Raw genomic sequence first — 15,785 nt, forward strand, 5'->3', positions numbered from 1 at the left:
AGAGCATTTGCTGATATGCGTTCTGATCAACTCTTTTTTTTTTTTTTTTTTTTTTAATTCACTCTCCAAATGACTGCCACATCTGGACTAGGCCAAAGTCAGGAGCTGAGATCACAATCCAAGTCTCCCATGTGGGCAGCAGGAACCTAATTACTTGTGCCATCACTGCTATCTCCCAGTCTGTACCAGTAGGAAGCTGGAGACAGGAGCCAAAGCCAGATACCAAATCAAGGCCCTCCAATATGTGGCACAGGCCATCCTAGCTACTCACTAGGCTAAATGCTCACTGCTGAACAAGTTCTTGATGGTAACACACAGAAACAGAAATTAGACTGATTGTCAGGGCCTGGATGGAGGAAGGGGAAGGCGTTATTTAATGGCATAGAGGAAAATGTTCTGGAGAGGGCTGGTATTGTGGTGAATTGGGTTAAACCTCTGCCTGTGATGGCAGCATCCCATATGGGCGCCGGTTTGAATGCCAGTTGCTCCACTTCTGATCCGGCTCCCTGCTAATGCACCTGGGAAAGCAGCGGAAGATGGTCCAAGTGCCTGAGTCCCTGTACCCACATGGGAGACTGGGATAAAGCTCCTGGCCTGGCTTCTGGCCCAGCCCTGGCAGTTGTGGCCATTTGGGAAGTGAAACAGTGGATGGAGGACTTTCTCTCTGTAAATTGGCCTTTCAAATAAATAAACAAATCTGTAAAGAGAAAAGGTTCTGGAGAGTGGTTCCACAACAAAGTGATTATATTTAATGTCACTAAACTCTACACTAAAAAAACAGTTAAGGTGGTAATTTTATGTGTATTTGACAGTAATTTAACATTTTTAATTTAAAAAAGGTTAAATGTAATTCCTATATAATAAGAAAGTAGGTAACAGATGATACAAATATAGATTATTATGGAGAAACTGTAATTTAGTAGCATTTTGTTTTACCATGTGGAAATTTATAAATTACATAGAAATAACATGATGTCTTTCATATTCAAAGATGTACCTTTCCTTCTCTCTTCCCTTCCCAGTCCCTATCCCTATAGGCAACTACTATTCTTGATTTCCATACACACTTCCAGAGGTATTCAGTGCATGTTTACTTTAAGCAAAAGCTTATACACCTCATCTGTTTTTTTTTAATAAGATTTATTTATTTATTTGAAAGGCAGAATTACAGAGATAGAAGGAGAGAGAGAGAGAGAGATCTTCTACCCTCTGGTTCATTCCAATTGGCCACAATGGCTGGGGCTGGGCCAGGCTGAAGCCAGAAGCCAAGAGCTTATTCCAGGCTTCCCATGTGGGTGCAGGGGCCCAAGCATTTGGGCTGTCTTCTACTGCTCTTCCTGGTGCATCAGCAGGGAGCTGGATTGGGAGTGGAGCACCCAGGAATAGAATCTGCATCCATATGGGATGTCAGTGTCATGTGCAGTGGCTCAACCAACTATAATATGATACTGGCCCCTAATCTGTTTTTAATATAAATGACAACAGACTCTACCCAGAGTACTAAATGTTCCTTTTGTCACTAAATGGTAGACACTGGAATTTATTCCATATGAGCTTGCAGCAGGTACACTGTTCGTCTACAATGTGACAGACTGGCCTCATAGATTGTGTTCTATTTACTGATACCTCTTATGATCCACATCACACATGGCTGGCTACACTTAGACCTAAGGAATAGAATTTTTTGCTTTTTAAAATGAAATTTGCCTCTTTGGAAGCCAAGTGACTGGTTTAACTAAATGACCTAGTTGATTCAGGGCAAAGATTACCTTAAAAGTAGCAAAGGCATCTGAGGCAATATCAAATGTTGACAACTCCACGTACTTAAAAAAATCTCGGAACTGATTGGAAAAGAGGATGATTTTGGCAAGCGGTTCATGTCGAATGCATTCTCTCAGCATAATCCCACAACGCAAGGCAATTTGTGGGGCTTCATATCTAGAGCACAAACGAGAGAAACAGAGAGCTCTATTATCTACTAACAAATAACATTAAAGGTAGCAAAAGGACCATATCACTACTGCTGTTATTAGAAATACAGATATCGTCTGTCACAGTTCATTCAAACACCATTTGTTCAACACCTACTGAATATCTACTTGTGTCTATTATAGATGCTGGGAACACAAAAACAAACAGGACAAGGTCTAGGCTTCATACCATAGTGAGAGCATGTCTTGTAGAGGGAGGAAGCAGAATATAACAATTGGAAGGCAGCTCCATATATCAAGAAGTGCTGTGAAAACTGAAGACAATGTAGCAGGCAATGTTACAGAGTGTGACTACTTAATTGTGCACAGGTGTGTGTGTGTGTGTGTGTGTGTGTGTGTGTGAATGATTGCTTAATTTACTTTACTTTAGATTGAAGGAAAGGAGCAAAGTTCCAGGCAAAGGGAACTCAGATGTGCAAAGGCTCTGAGGGAAGCACAAGCTTGGAGAACTAGAGAAGGAGGAATTAGGCCAAGTGTGACGAGATCACACAAGGAGAGCAGAGGGTGCTGTGAAATGAGGCAAGAATGGGGAGAAGGGACAACAGCCAGTTCATATACAACTTTGCACATCAACGTAAGCCAGCTTGGTTTTATTTTTTTATTATTTGAGAGAGGGAGTGTTAGAGAGTGTGTGTGCACCTATCCACCGGTTCATTCCCTAAGTGCCCCCAGTGGTTGGGGGTAGGCCAGACTGAGTTGGGAACTCAGCCCAGTTTGGTTTTATTTAATTAATTAATTAATTTTTTTAAAGATTTATTTATTTATTTGGAAGTCAAAGTTACACAGAGAGAGAAGGCAAGGCAGAGAGAGAGAGAGAGAAGTCTTCCATCTACTGGTTCACTCTCCAGTGATCTAAAAGCTCCCCTAGCTGATCCAAAGATAGGAGCCAGTAGCTTCTTCCGAGTCTCCCATGCTGGTACAGAGGCCCAAGGGCTTGGGCTTGGGCCATCTTCTACTGCTTTCTCAGGCCATAGCAGCAGCTGGGACTTGAACTGGAGCCCATGTGGGATGCCAGCACTGTAGGCGGTGGCTTTACCCACTACATCACAGCCCCGGGTTTGGTTTTATTTTAAGTGCAATGGGAAGCCTTTAGAGAGTTTAAAGCAAGAAATTAACATGGAATGCATGCTCTAAAGCGAGGGCTCTGACTACCTGTGGAGAATGCATTGTAAAGCAGTAAGGAATGGGCTAGGGAGCAAGAGTGGAAGCTGAGAGACTAGGTAAGAAGAGGAGCAGAAGTCCAGCAGATGATGATGGCTTGAGCAGGGGTGATGGTGGGAGAACAGAGGGCTTTGGGAAGATGGAGAGTCAGCAGGACTTACTGATGTTGTGGCTAGGACAGTGTGGGAATAAATTTGGAAGGTAAGGATTCAAAAATGATTCATGTTTTTGGCTTGAATAACTAGGTAGATAGGAAAGTCACTTAAGATGGATAAACTAATAAAGCAATAGGTTAATGAAGAAATTAAGAGCTTATTATTGACCATGTTAACATTGAGGTGGCTGAATCTAAGTAGTGAATGCCTGCAACAGCCAGGGATGGACCAGGCTAATGCCAGGCGCCCAGAACTCCATCCATCTAGGTCTTCCATGTGGGTGGCAGGGAACACAAGTACTTGAGCCATCATCTACTGCCTCCCAGGGTACACCTTAGCAGGAAGCTGGATGAGAAGCAGAGGAGCCAGGACTTGAATCCAGGCCCTCCAATATGGGATGCAGGCATTGAAAGCAGAAACTTAACTGCTCTGTCAAATACCTGTCCCTACAACCCAGCTCTATCAGTAAGATATTGTTGGCATATCTGTGGGCTTTGCACCCACAGATTCAACCACCCAGGAATTGAAAATACCTGAAAAAAGAACAACTGTCTATGTAGCATTTGCATTAAATTAGGTATTGTAAGTAATCTAGAGATGATAAAAGTGTAAGGGAGGATGTGCACAGGTTATAAGCAAACACTATGCGATTTTATATAAGAAAATTGAGCATCCACAGAGCTTGGTTTCTGTGCTAGGGGAGCCCTAGAACTCATCCCCTACAGATACCAAGAGTCAACTTCATTTGCAGAGTCTCATAGTTTGGCACTAAACCTAATTTTTTAAGTTTCATTTCTCATCACATTCCCTAGTTCCCTGTGGTATACTATTCCAACAGGAATGCTTTCTCATGTTGTAATATTAAGACTCTCTCATCTTTCAAGGTTTAGTTCCAATGCCACTTCCTCCTTCAAGCCTTTCCCAATATCCACCGTTCAGGATTATTCTTTCTTTCCTTCATGTCCTACAACAGCTTATCTGGTAATTTTGCTTTAGCCCTTTTTTCATTCTGTATTGTGTTACATTGCAATAAATTGTTACACATTTGTTTTCTTCACCTCACTACAAACAACCTAATTGCTGGGGACATGTTTACTTATTCTGTTCTCTTATCTTTTCCTCCCTAGCAAAATCTCCATTTGTAGGCTATCTCATATTGAATGTTATTTTTCCTCATCCTGACTCCAAGCTGCAAAGAGTGCCCAAGATAATGTTTTTCACAAAGTAGGCATACATAATGAATTTAATGGACCTCAAACTCCAATTAAATTTCATAATACTAGAGGACTCCAAGGAGAGTCAAACTGTGGAGATTCAAAAAGCTGTATGAACTCCAGCCAATGTTTTCTCATTTCTTAATTCAATTTCCAAACTGAAACCATCTATAAAAAGTTTCCATTCCAACTTTTGGGTATAATTAGTTCTCTTTTTTTCCTTTCATTTGGTTTAGTTTATTGGAACCATCTGTGGTGCAATGATAATTTATCCTTGAGAACCAAGAGAACATTTAAAAAAATACCCACTCTGAGGCAGAACATTTGTCATTTCACCCTGGTAGTTTGTCCCCAACAGTGGAAATGTCATTCCATGAGATGACAACTTCCTGAACTTAGGAATAATATACTGGGATAGTTAGGGGAATTCCTGATCTCCCTTAGTACTCTTTAAGTGATCTGTAGTTCATATGTCTGAGTTCAGCCTGACTACCTTCTAGAAGATTGACTTTTGGTAGATTATTACTTATAAAGAAGTGATAAGCCTATTTTAAGTTTAAAATCTCACTAATATTAATATCCTCAGGTATGGTAAAGAATCAGTATTTATTTCGCTTAATCCATTCTATTTTTGGATGAGATTCCTGATGGCCTAAATCATGACTAATCACTCTGTTTCCCACAATGATTAACCTATGGCAGCTCATCAGGAAAGGTTAACCTAGAGAATGCTGAATTGTTCTTTTATAGAAGTGAATCATGTGTTCCTTCCTGATTTATAATCTGGGGCACATCGTCTGAGCTCTAATCAATTGTGTCAGTGTGGAGAAGGTACACTCCCATACAATGCATGCTCACTCAAATAAGGACAGCATATTTAAACATCTCTTTCACATTTAATGAAAGCCAAAATGTAACAGCAATTGTTTCAACTAGCAGGGAGCTACAGTATTCATTACAGAGAAAATAGCTAGAAAAAAGATTTATGCAAGAATGTCTCAATTTAAAAACAAAAATTATATTATGCGAAGGGGAAATGACTTTTGTTATTATTGCTAGAAGCAAACAATGATAGGCAGTTCTTGGAAAACTTTTGTAAAACACCATTCAACACTTGGCTTACTCAATATAGTCAAGACAATTTACTTATAATCTAGAAACAAGTGCTTCCTTTAGAAATAACGCTCTAACTCTGTTCACCAAAAAGGCATAGAAGAAATAACAACCCAATGTCAACAAGCACCTAAAGCATCTAGATTATAATTTCTAAGAACCATTCTTCACTAAAAAGAATCAGGCCCTTGGTGGAAATTCCCAGTTTGTGTGGCAAAATGTTAATTGGCAAAATGGTTACATTTTAAAACTAACAAAAAATAAACTTATACTTTAAAAAACAAAAAGAAATTCCAGAGTTGGATCTGGGATATCTTGTTACATAAGAAAGCAAAGACTCTCTCACAAATTATGTTGGGGATAAAAAGATATCACCCAGAAGGGGCTACAGACGGTCAACAGAGCACTCAGAAGGACAATGTGTGTCAAATAAGGGGCAGCACTGTGGCACAGTGGGTTACATTGTTGCTTGTGACACCAGCTGCCCATATGGAGTGCTGGTTTCTGTCCCAGCTACTCTGCTTCCGAACCAGCTTTCTGCTAATGGTTCTGGGAAGGGAGCTGATGATCCAAGTACTGTCATCCAAATGGGAGAAGCAGATGGAGTTTCTTACTCCTGGTTTCAGTTTGGCCCAGCCCTGGCTGTTGTAGACATTTGGGGAGAGAAACAGAGGACGGAAGACCTCTCTCTCTCTCTCTCTCTCTCTCTCTCTTTCTCTCTGTGTGTATTTCTCTGCTTTTCAAATAAATATACTTTTTTAAAAAGAAAGCTATTCTTTATAAAACCACGCTAGCCAATAAAAATACAAGAAATGGCAAAATCTGGAAATTACCTTTTTCCTAACTCCTAATGAAATGATAAAATGAGGCAGAAACAGATGGTAAAACAAGTCTAAGATTGATGGGAAACTTTATAATGGATTACACTGTCACCAACTGAACCCACTGCTCAACCAAACACTATTAGAAGTATATTTCCTGGCCAGTGTAGTGGGTTAGGCTGCTGGCTATGATGCAGACATCCCATACTAGCACCAGTTTCAGTCCTGACTGCTCTCTTCTGATCCAGTTCCCTTCTCAGGTACCTGGTGGGAGATAGTTCACGTGTTTGGGCCCCTGTACCCATATGGGAAACCAGGATGGAGTTCCTGGCTCCTGGTTGTAGCCTGACCCAACCCTTGCTTGCGGCAAACATCTGGAGAACGAACCAGCAGGATGGAAGATTTCTCTCTTTTCTGCTTTGCCTTTCAAATAAGTAAACAAATATATATATATATATATATATATATATATATATATCTTCTAATGCAATAAAATATGAACCAGATAGCACCACCTACAAAAACTAAACTGAGCTAGAATCTAATCAAGTCTTTAAATATAACCTCTAGTCTAGAAACACAGGAGAGAAGGAAACAAGTAAAAATGACAAGATGGGAAAGCAATGTGACAACTCCAGAATGGAAGAAATTCTGTAGGGAAAACAATTTAGCTTCTCAACAATTCAATAGCATAAAAATGTGTGAGGGGAGTGCTGTTCTAAATAAAAAGGAACTTACATTACAACCAAACATAGCTAAGTGGACTTTGTTAGGGTCCTTATTTGAACAAACCAACTATGAATTTCAATACAGAGGCAATCAAGGAAATCTGAATATGGACTAGGTTATTAGTTCACAAAGAATGACTGTTAATTTTTTTAATGTACAATAATGACATTGTGGATATGTGAGAATTATCTTTTCATTTTGGAGATGCTTACTAAAGTATTTAGGAATCTGCTTTAAAATACTCTGGGGAGGGTGTTGTTGGGGATATAGCTGAAACAAACACAGCAAAACACTGATGGTTGTTCAAGTTGTGTGATGGGGTACATGCGATTTCTTTTGTCTTTATATGTTTGCATAGGGTTGCAAATTTTTGCACTAAGCTTTTAAAAACTAAAATTACTGGAAGAAACTTCTGATGTTAACATTTGACTTGTGGAACATTTTCCACTGGCTACAACTCTTCATGGGTCAACAGGAATAGTTGATGACCTCATTTGCAGGTTCTCTCATTCCAAGCCCTGGAAGAAAATCCGCCTGTGCCAGAAGAAAAATCTGCTTAAGAGTGAGAAAGTCCTTATTTATGATCTTTTCATACAATTTGGGTTCCAAATTGTTTCCACCAGTTTTGTATCTCATATCCAGATGACTCACTTTGATAGATAAGTATCAATTTCTGCCTTACATTCCTTTTTCTTAGGATTTGGGTTCAACATAGCATATTACCATAATATCTTTAAATAATCATTGTTGTTTCAAGTATAAATGTATCAATCACATTATGTCCTAAGCTTGCAGGTAATTTCACAGGGGCTAAGTCTCTAGGATTCCCTGCCAGATTAAAAAATAGTAACAGGGAAACTGATTATGGCACAACTGTTTCTGGTGGGGATTGCCTGTCTTGTCCTCAGAAGCATGACAATTCCCTTCCCTTCACATATGAAGGGCCCTCAAGTCTTCTTAAGAATATATTAATTGGGGGGGGGGGCGGCGCTGTGGCCCAGTAGGTTAATCTCTGCCTGCAGCGCTAGCATCCCATATGGGCGCAGGTTCCAGTCCCGGCTACTTCTCTTCAAATCCAACTCTCTGCTGTGGCCTGGGAAAGTAGTAGAAGATGGCCCAGGCCCTTGGGCCCCTGCACCGACGTGGGGGACTGGGAAGAAATACCTGGCTCCTGGCTTCAGCGCAGCTCCGACCGTTGTGGCCACTGGGGAGTGAACCAACGGACGGAAGACCTTTCTCTCTGTTTCTCCTCCTGTCTATAACTCTACCTCTTAAATAAATGCATAAAATCTTTAAAAAAAATTCATAATAAAAGAGAATATATTAATGGGGGCCTGCACTGTGGCATAAGGGGTAAAGCCACCGCCTGCAGTGCCAGCATCCCATATGGGTGCAAATTCAAGTCCCAGCTCCTTCACTTCCCATCCAGCTCTCTGCTATGGCCCAGGAAAGCAGTGGAAAATGGCCCAAGTCTTTGGGCCCCTGCACCCACATGGGAGACCCAGAAGAAGCTCCTGGCTCCTGGTTTCAGATTGGCACAAGTTCTGGCCGTTGTGACCAACTGGGGAGTGAACCAGTAGAGGGAAGATCTCTCTCTGTCTCTCCTTCTTTCCCTGTGTAACTCTGACTTTCAAGGAAATAAATAAATCTTTTAGAAAAATGATAGTACAGAAAAGATAATAATCCAAGGATTGTATTAACTGGCTTGATTTCAGGTTTATTTTGGCTTTCTAATGGTCCCATATACACAAAGTAGTATTGATCCTAACCCTATATAGAAAACATCACTTTGGGAGTTTGCAGGTACGAGAAGAATTTTTATACCTATATTTGAGTTCTCAGATATAGAATACGTATGTGTGTTTTTGTATATGTGCATGTGTGTGTGTGTGTGTGTGTAGTGAAAAGATTCAGTCTCATACAAGCAAAAAAAAAGGTAACTGGGCAGCTAGGAAGAGGGCAGACAAGGAAACTCAAGCACTATTGTACAGGAAGAGACTGGAGGCACAGATGTGGGAAAAGAGAGGCAGTAACTGGAAACAGAACGTGTAGAAACCTAAAGTGCCAACAGCTCCAAAAGGGAACACATTTGTCGGCCGTGAACGCTATGTACTTTCAAGAACAACTTTAAACTCCACCCTCCTGTACAGGCAGACAGGAACCTACCCTCTGAGGAGCATGAACAGGATGTGAGGATGAGCACTGATGTACTCCACGGTAGGGCTCCGAGTACCGATCTGTCTTCTCAGGATGTTGTTAAATATCTGGGTCACATCTTTTTTTCCCTGTTCAACAGCATTAAATTATATACTTTAAATTGGTGAATAGATGGTATATGAAATACACACACACACACATATACACAAGCAGAAACAGTTGTACCTTTTATAGTAAGTGGTGTTACATTAATACCAGGGTATTTCAAAAGCTCTTGGAAAATGCATATTATATAAAAACTAAACATGGATTTCAAAGTATTTTACACCAAAATAAACTCATCTTTTAATTCCACTTTCCATGAACTTTTTGAAGTACCCTCATACAATATACATCAATTTACTCTGTCTATCTCTAACAAGCTATGCTTTCAAACACAAAGCTACCAAATGGAGGCAGCTCCTTGTCACAGGATCTGCACTGTGGGAAACAGGCCCAGATGGGAATCTGTGTCTTATATCAGTAAACACATTGCCTCAGAGGATACAACACAGGAGCGACTGTAACAGAACTGAATTCTTCATGTTTTGTTTCCTTTTGGCTTTATTCATGAAGAAATTATGAGTAGCATTTTTAAGCTTTCATAAATAAAGAAGGAGAACAGATTAAGGAAATAAAGTTAAGAATTTAGCAAAATGTAGATTAGAATCAAATTCTTTTTCAGTAATAAAAAAAGAACAAATTATAAATACATGCAACAACTTGAATGAATCTTGAGGAATGACACTGGTAAAGTCAATTTGAAAAGGTTGCATACTGGATGGTTTTACTTCTATAGCATTCTTGAAATGAAAAAATTGTGGAAATGCAGAACAGACGAGTGGTTGACAGAAGTCAGAGATGGGGTGGTGATGGCAGTCAGGTGGGTGTGACTATAAAAGGGCAACAGGAAAGGGATCTGTACCCCTGCCCTGCATATTTTTTATTCTTTTTTCTATTTTCTCTGTAGACTGGCTTCTTCTGCTGCTTAAGTCCCCATGGTGGAAAACGTGGCACTGGTCAGATGCCCAGGGGTTGGCCAATCAGCTATGTGTTGGGCAGAGTATCACATCACCCAAAAAACTGGTTGTTTCCACTGCACCCGTGTGGATGAAAAGGGGAGAGCATTTTCTAGAAAGCAGAGGGACTGGACAGACACAACATTTTGTATATTACATAGTCTTTTCTTAAAAAATTTTTATTTTATTTACTTGAGAAGTAGAGTTACAGACAGAGAGAGGGAGAGAGAGAGAGGTCTTCCATCCTCTGGTTCACTCTCCAAATAGCCATGGCCATAACGGCCGAAGCTGGGCTGATCCAGAGCCAGGAGCCAGGAACTTCTTCCAGGACTTCCATGTGGGTACAGGGGCCCAAGCACTTGGGACATCTTCCACTGCTTTCCCAGTCCATAGCAGAGAGGCGGATCAGAAGTGGAGCACCCGGGACTCAATCTGGTGCCCTTATGGGATGCCAGCATCACAGGTGGAGGCTTGGACCACTATACAACAGCACCAGTCCCAATTGCATAGTCTTTATCCTTAGAACAAATTATATTCCTTAAAAAGTATGGCAAGGTCAAATTAAAATAGTCTTTGTCTGAATTTTATTACAACATGCTTCTCGGGCCTGGTGTTGTACAATAGGTTAAGATGCCACCTGCAACGTCAGCACCCACCGTGGGCACCAGTTAGGGTCCTAGCTGCTCTACTTCCAATCCAGCTCCCTGCTAATGTGCCTGGGAAAGCAGTGAAAGATGGCCTAAGTACCTGAGCTGCTGCTACCCACATATGAGACCCAGGTGGAATTCTAGGCGCTTGGCTTCCTATTGGGCCATCCCTGGTTGTTGCAGCCATTTGGGGGAGTAAACCAGCATTTGGAAGCTCTCTCTGTTTCTCCCTTCCAATCTGTCACTATTTTTAAAATGAAAAAAAAAAAATTAATCTGAAAACAAACAAAAGAGCCTGAGGCCAAATCGTATTTTTAAGTATCCATAAATTAGGTACCTCTATTGGAAGGAAGGCTTTTTTTTTTTTTTTTTTTTTTGACAGGCAGAGTGGACAGTGAGAGAGAGAGACAGAAAGGTCTTCCTGGCCTGCGCCGGGGCTCACTAGGCTAATCCTCCGCCTTGCGGCGCCGGCACACCGGGTTCTAGTCCCGGTCGGGGCGCCGGATTCTGTCCCGGTTGCTCCTCTTCCAGGCCAGCTCTCTGGTGTGGCCAGGGAGTGCAGTGGAGGATGGCCCAAGTGCTTGGGCCCTGCACCCCATGGGAGACCAGGAGAAGCACCTGGCTCCTGCCTTCGGATCAGCGCGGTGCGCTGGCCACCGCGGCCAGCGGAGGGTGAACCAACGGCAAAGGAAGACCTTTCTCTCTGTCTCTCTCTCTCACTGTCCACTCTGCCTGTCAAAAAAAAAAAAAAAAATTAAAAAAAAAAAAGAAAGGTCTTCCTTTGCCGTTGGTTCACCCTCCAATGGCCACCACAGCCGCACTGATCCGTTGGCAGGAGCCAGGCACTTATCCTGGTCTCCCATGGGGTGCAGGGCCCAAGCACTTGGGCATCCTCCACTGCACTCCCTGGCCACACCAGAGAGCTGGCCTGGAAGAGGGGCAACCGGGACAGAATCCGGTGCCCCGACCGGGACTAGAACCCGGTGTGCCGGCGCCGCAAGGCGGAGGATTAGCCTAGTGAGCCGCGGCACCGGCCCAGGAAGGCTTCTAAAGCTTATCATCATTAATTTTAAGAGGGCAATAGGGTAACAGTAACCCCATTTACTGTGATATAGTATTTCCCCATCTGAGACTGTAAATTCTTTAATCCATCTGCTGACAGGCATGAAATAGATAAATGACCAAACTGAATCAATGTCGTACACACAAATTAACATTTCAAATTGCTAAATGTGGATGTGAGGGCGATCTGGCTGCGACATCTGTCACCCCATTGATCGCCAGGGTTGATTCGGCTGATCTGGCTGGCTAGGCGGGTGTCCCCTTCCTCCCTCACTGCTCCATGTGCGTCCCTCCCGAAGCTGCGCGCTCGGTCGAAGAGGACGACCATCCCCGCTAGAGGAGGACCGGTCTTCGGTCAAGGGTATACGAGTAGCTGCGCTCCCCTGCTAGAACCTCCAAACAAGCTCTCAAATTGCTAAATGTGGGAAGTACAAAGATTATATCCTAAGGCTTTATGATTTTCCTCATTTTTATAGTAATAAGGCCAAAAGTAAAGGACTACTCAAATCAGCTCTAGGCAACAGAAAAAGATTTTCAGAAGATAAAAATTTTTAAAACTTAGAACTATAAAATGGCTAATTGAGACTCAAGCTGATCCTGGAGTGTCTGTTTTGCTGATTTTTTTTAATAGCAAGAAACTAACCCTCAGAGATTAAGGAACCACAGCAGAAAGTTTTGTCTTTGAGCTGCTTTTTTCTTAGCCCAGGCAGTTGACTGTATCCATCCCAGTTCTGCAAGGCACACCTGCCTTTAAGATGAATGCTTCCACTCTTAGATGTAACACAGTTTTCATCCTTTGATTTCTTATCACGTTGTGTTTCAAAACATCAAAGATTCTAAAGTTGTGTCCTGAAGAGGGGCCAAACCTCAAAAAACACAGCTCTGAGTTTGATCCTGAGCCCACAAAATCAGAAGTCTTACAATCTCAGCCACAAGCCTTTTTTTTTTTTAAACCGCATAATAATAATGCTGACATGGTTTTTTTCTGTTAGCAATTTTAAGGCTTAAAGGATTAGATAAAAATGTATGGCTAAGTATTGAGTTTGTTTTTGTTTTTGTTTTTGTTTTTTAACTCAGAGGTCTGACTCCTAACTAGCCATTATTCCTATGATAGTAGGATCTTCCCTTACTGTCCCTACCTCAATGGGCCACAGTTGTCTGGATTCCTGAAGGAGAAATGGGCTTGGCACACAGATCCCAGAGTTAGTCCCAGCTGCCCTGTCGAAATCATTGCCTTCAGTGCCCATCACTGCTGTTGGTTCAGGGTTCAAATCCCTGCTCCTCACTCCTTCAACCCCTATTCACTTCCTGCCTTCTACAGCTGCTCATTTTCTCAACCCCTGTTTATCCCAAGTGTAGAAAACCATCCCTCCCTTCGCCTTCACTCAACATACACCATCAGCACATCGGTAGCTCTTTTATCATTGGTTCAATGGTAACAACCGGTAATTACAGCACACGAGGCAGAAGCAACTTCACACTGACTTCTATCATCAGAGGCTGCTCTGTTTCCTGACCATCTTTCTTCTCAAGCTCCTTCCTTTTCTCGTGATTCTGGAGTCTTCTCTTCTGCTTGCTCCAAACCTTTCTCCTATCTCTCCTCTATTTCCTATTACTGTCAACGTTAGCCATCGAAGGCATTTGCCAAATGTTTGTTGCTTGACTCCGCAAAAGGAATTTAATCTCTTTTTCTGGCTGTCTTTTTCTTCCAGATATTGCTTAGAAACTCCAACCTTTCACAACAACAGAAAACCCCCCCGAGGTGTCTTCTACACAAAAGTTCAGTTTTTCTCTGTAAGCAATGTTCCATCCTCCTAGGCTATCTGGTGAAGCTACAGTCCACCTCTAAAAGAACAACTTTTCCTTCTTGTTATAAAACATACCAGTCACATGACCGTTGTGCTCATCAGTGAAGCACCATGAGACGATTCACTTGTAGAAATGCCAGGACCACTACTCCAAGTACTATGGATGTCTTCTAAACAACCTACTAATTCCTCAAGAAAAATGGTTTACTGGTATGTCTCAGGACTCCTTTTGACTCAATTCTTTCACCTTTGCTTTGACCTCTCATTCTCATTACTAGATTCATTCAATCAATCATCCAGCCAACTGACCAACCAACCAGCGTGCTGCTAGGTGTAGCTGACACAATCCTGGTACTCAAGGTACTCTTCTTAATAGGAAACGGGCTGTCCCAGTGTTACCTATGAGCCAAGAGATGTGGGAGTGAGGGTTTTGAGTAGCTAGAAAAAGTTGCTAAATTAGGAAGAATATGTCAAGCTGTCACTATTTGGGCCTGAGAAACTGCTGATCATCCATGCCTCTAGTTCAGTGATACAGAGCCGCTTCTGCACGAAGGCTAAAGATGCTAATAACACTGCTTCCTTTCTGAAAATGCCACATGGAGTTGGTGGAATGCTTAAAAATGAATAGACCTAAATTTAACTGTCACTCATTTCATTCAACCAGGAAATATTTATCTGCCATCAGCTAGGGAGAGGGCTGTATCAGCTGAGTATCACATTCATCTCTAATTATATCGTAGGCCTGTGTTCCCTCAATTGAATAAACAAAGATACGAACTGACTGTTATTTTATTATCACAATGATAGATCTTCATAATGATAGGTTTGAGTCATCAGTGAACATTTATTTTGTCTAGTACAGTATTCTGGAGGGGAGGAAGTATATAGTACATTTTGTTAAGTTAACTCTGCATTTGAAGACTTAATTTTCAGTTATATGGAAATATAAATATTTGGAAGGGTAGTTCTTTGCTTTAAGGATTCCAGAGAGTAAAAGCTTACTTAGTTGACAATATACAAGTTAATTTTTAAGCAATCAAATGTCTTAATCTGGAAATAACTTTTAAATAAACTTTCCTAAATTACTATTTTATTTTCAGTAATCCATGTAAAAGAAGAGAAATTGTAATAAATTTCTTACTATGCCACTTTTGGTATCTGAGCCAATGTTAAAAAACAGACAAGCAACGTTTTCTGGGGTTACTTCTTCCTATCTCCCATTTTCAGAGAGTTGTTTTTATTTTATTTATTTATTTTTTTAAAGATTTATTTATTTATTTATTTGAGGGGCCAGTGCTGTGGCGCAGTAGGTTAATCCTCTGCCTGTAGCGCAAGAATTCCATATGGGTTCTAGTCCGGGCTGCTCTTTTTCCCATCCAGCTCCTGGCTCCTGGCTTTGGATTGGTGCAGCTTCAGCATTGTAGCCATTTGGGGAGTGAACCAGCAGACGAAAGAGCTTTCTCTCTGTCTCTCCCTCTCACTATCTGTAACTCTACCTCTATACCTTTATTTATTTATTTGAAAGACAGAGTTACAGAGAGGCAGAGGCAGAGAGAGATAGGTCTTCCATCACTGGTTCACTCCCCAAACAGCTGCAATGGCCAGAGCTGGGCCATCCAAAGCCAGGAGCTTCTTCCAGGTCTCCCACGTGGGTGCAGGGGCCCAAGGACTTGGACCACCTTCTACTGCTTTCCCAGGCATGGCAGAGTTGAATCAGAAGTGGAAAAGCTGAGACTCAAACCAGCACCCATATGGGATGCTGGCACTGCAGGCTTCGGCTTTACCTGCTACGCCACAACGCCGGCCACCAGACAGCTCTTTGAACTTGTGCTATTCTGCAGCTACTAAGGTTTCTCCAGGTCACTACAC

At 41.7% G+C, this 15,785-nt stretch overlaps 1 protein-coding gene across 35 annotated transcripts in view; it reads right to left on the reverse strand.

The window, feature by feature from the left end:
• CAB39L (calcium binding protein 39 like) overlaps positions 1-15,785 on the reverse strand; it is a 120,774-nt gene that overhangs the window by 42,296 nt on the left and 62,693 nt on the right. For 28 of the 35 annotated variants that reach the window (XM_089304167.1, XM_070048875.2, XM_070048868.2 and 25 more), the window contains 2 exons: positions 9,351-9,469; positions 1,770-1,938 (listed from right to left, as the gene is read on the reverse strand). The exons of 4 other annotated variants lie outside the window; for them this stretch is intronic. In XM_089304167.1, the coding sequence (XP_089160293.1) occupies positions 1,770-1,938; positions 9,351-9,469 (288 nt within the window). The remainder of the gene's footprint in view (positions 1-1,769; positions 1,939-9,350; positions 9,470-15,785) is intronic. 3 more of the 35 variants (XM_089304179.1, XM_089304177.1, XM_089304178.1) reach the window with 1 other exon arrangement.

This window comes from Oryctolagus cuniculus, chromosome 9, assembly GCF_051225735.1.
Source record: "Oryctolagus cuniculus isolate XC-2025 breed Fujian yellow rabbit chromosome 9, ASM5122573v1, whole genome shotgun sequence".
Taxonomy (NCBI): domain Eukaryota; kingdom Metazoa; phylum Chordata; class Mammalia; order Lagomorpha; family Leporidae; genus Oryctolagus; species Oryctolagus cuniculus.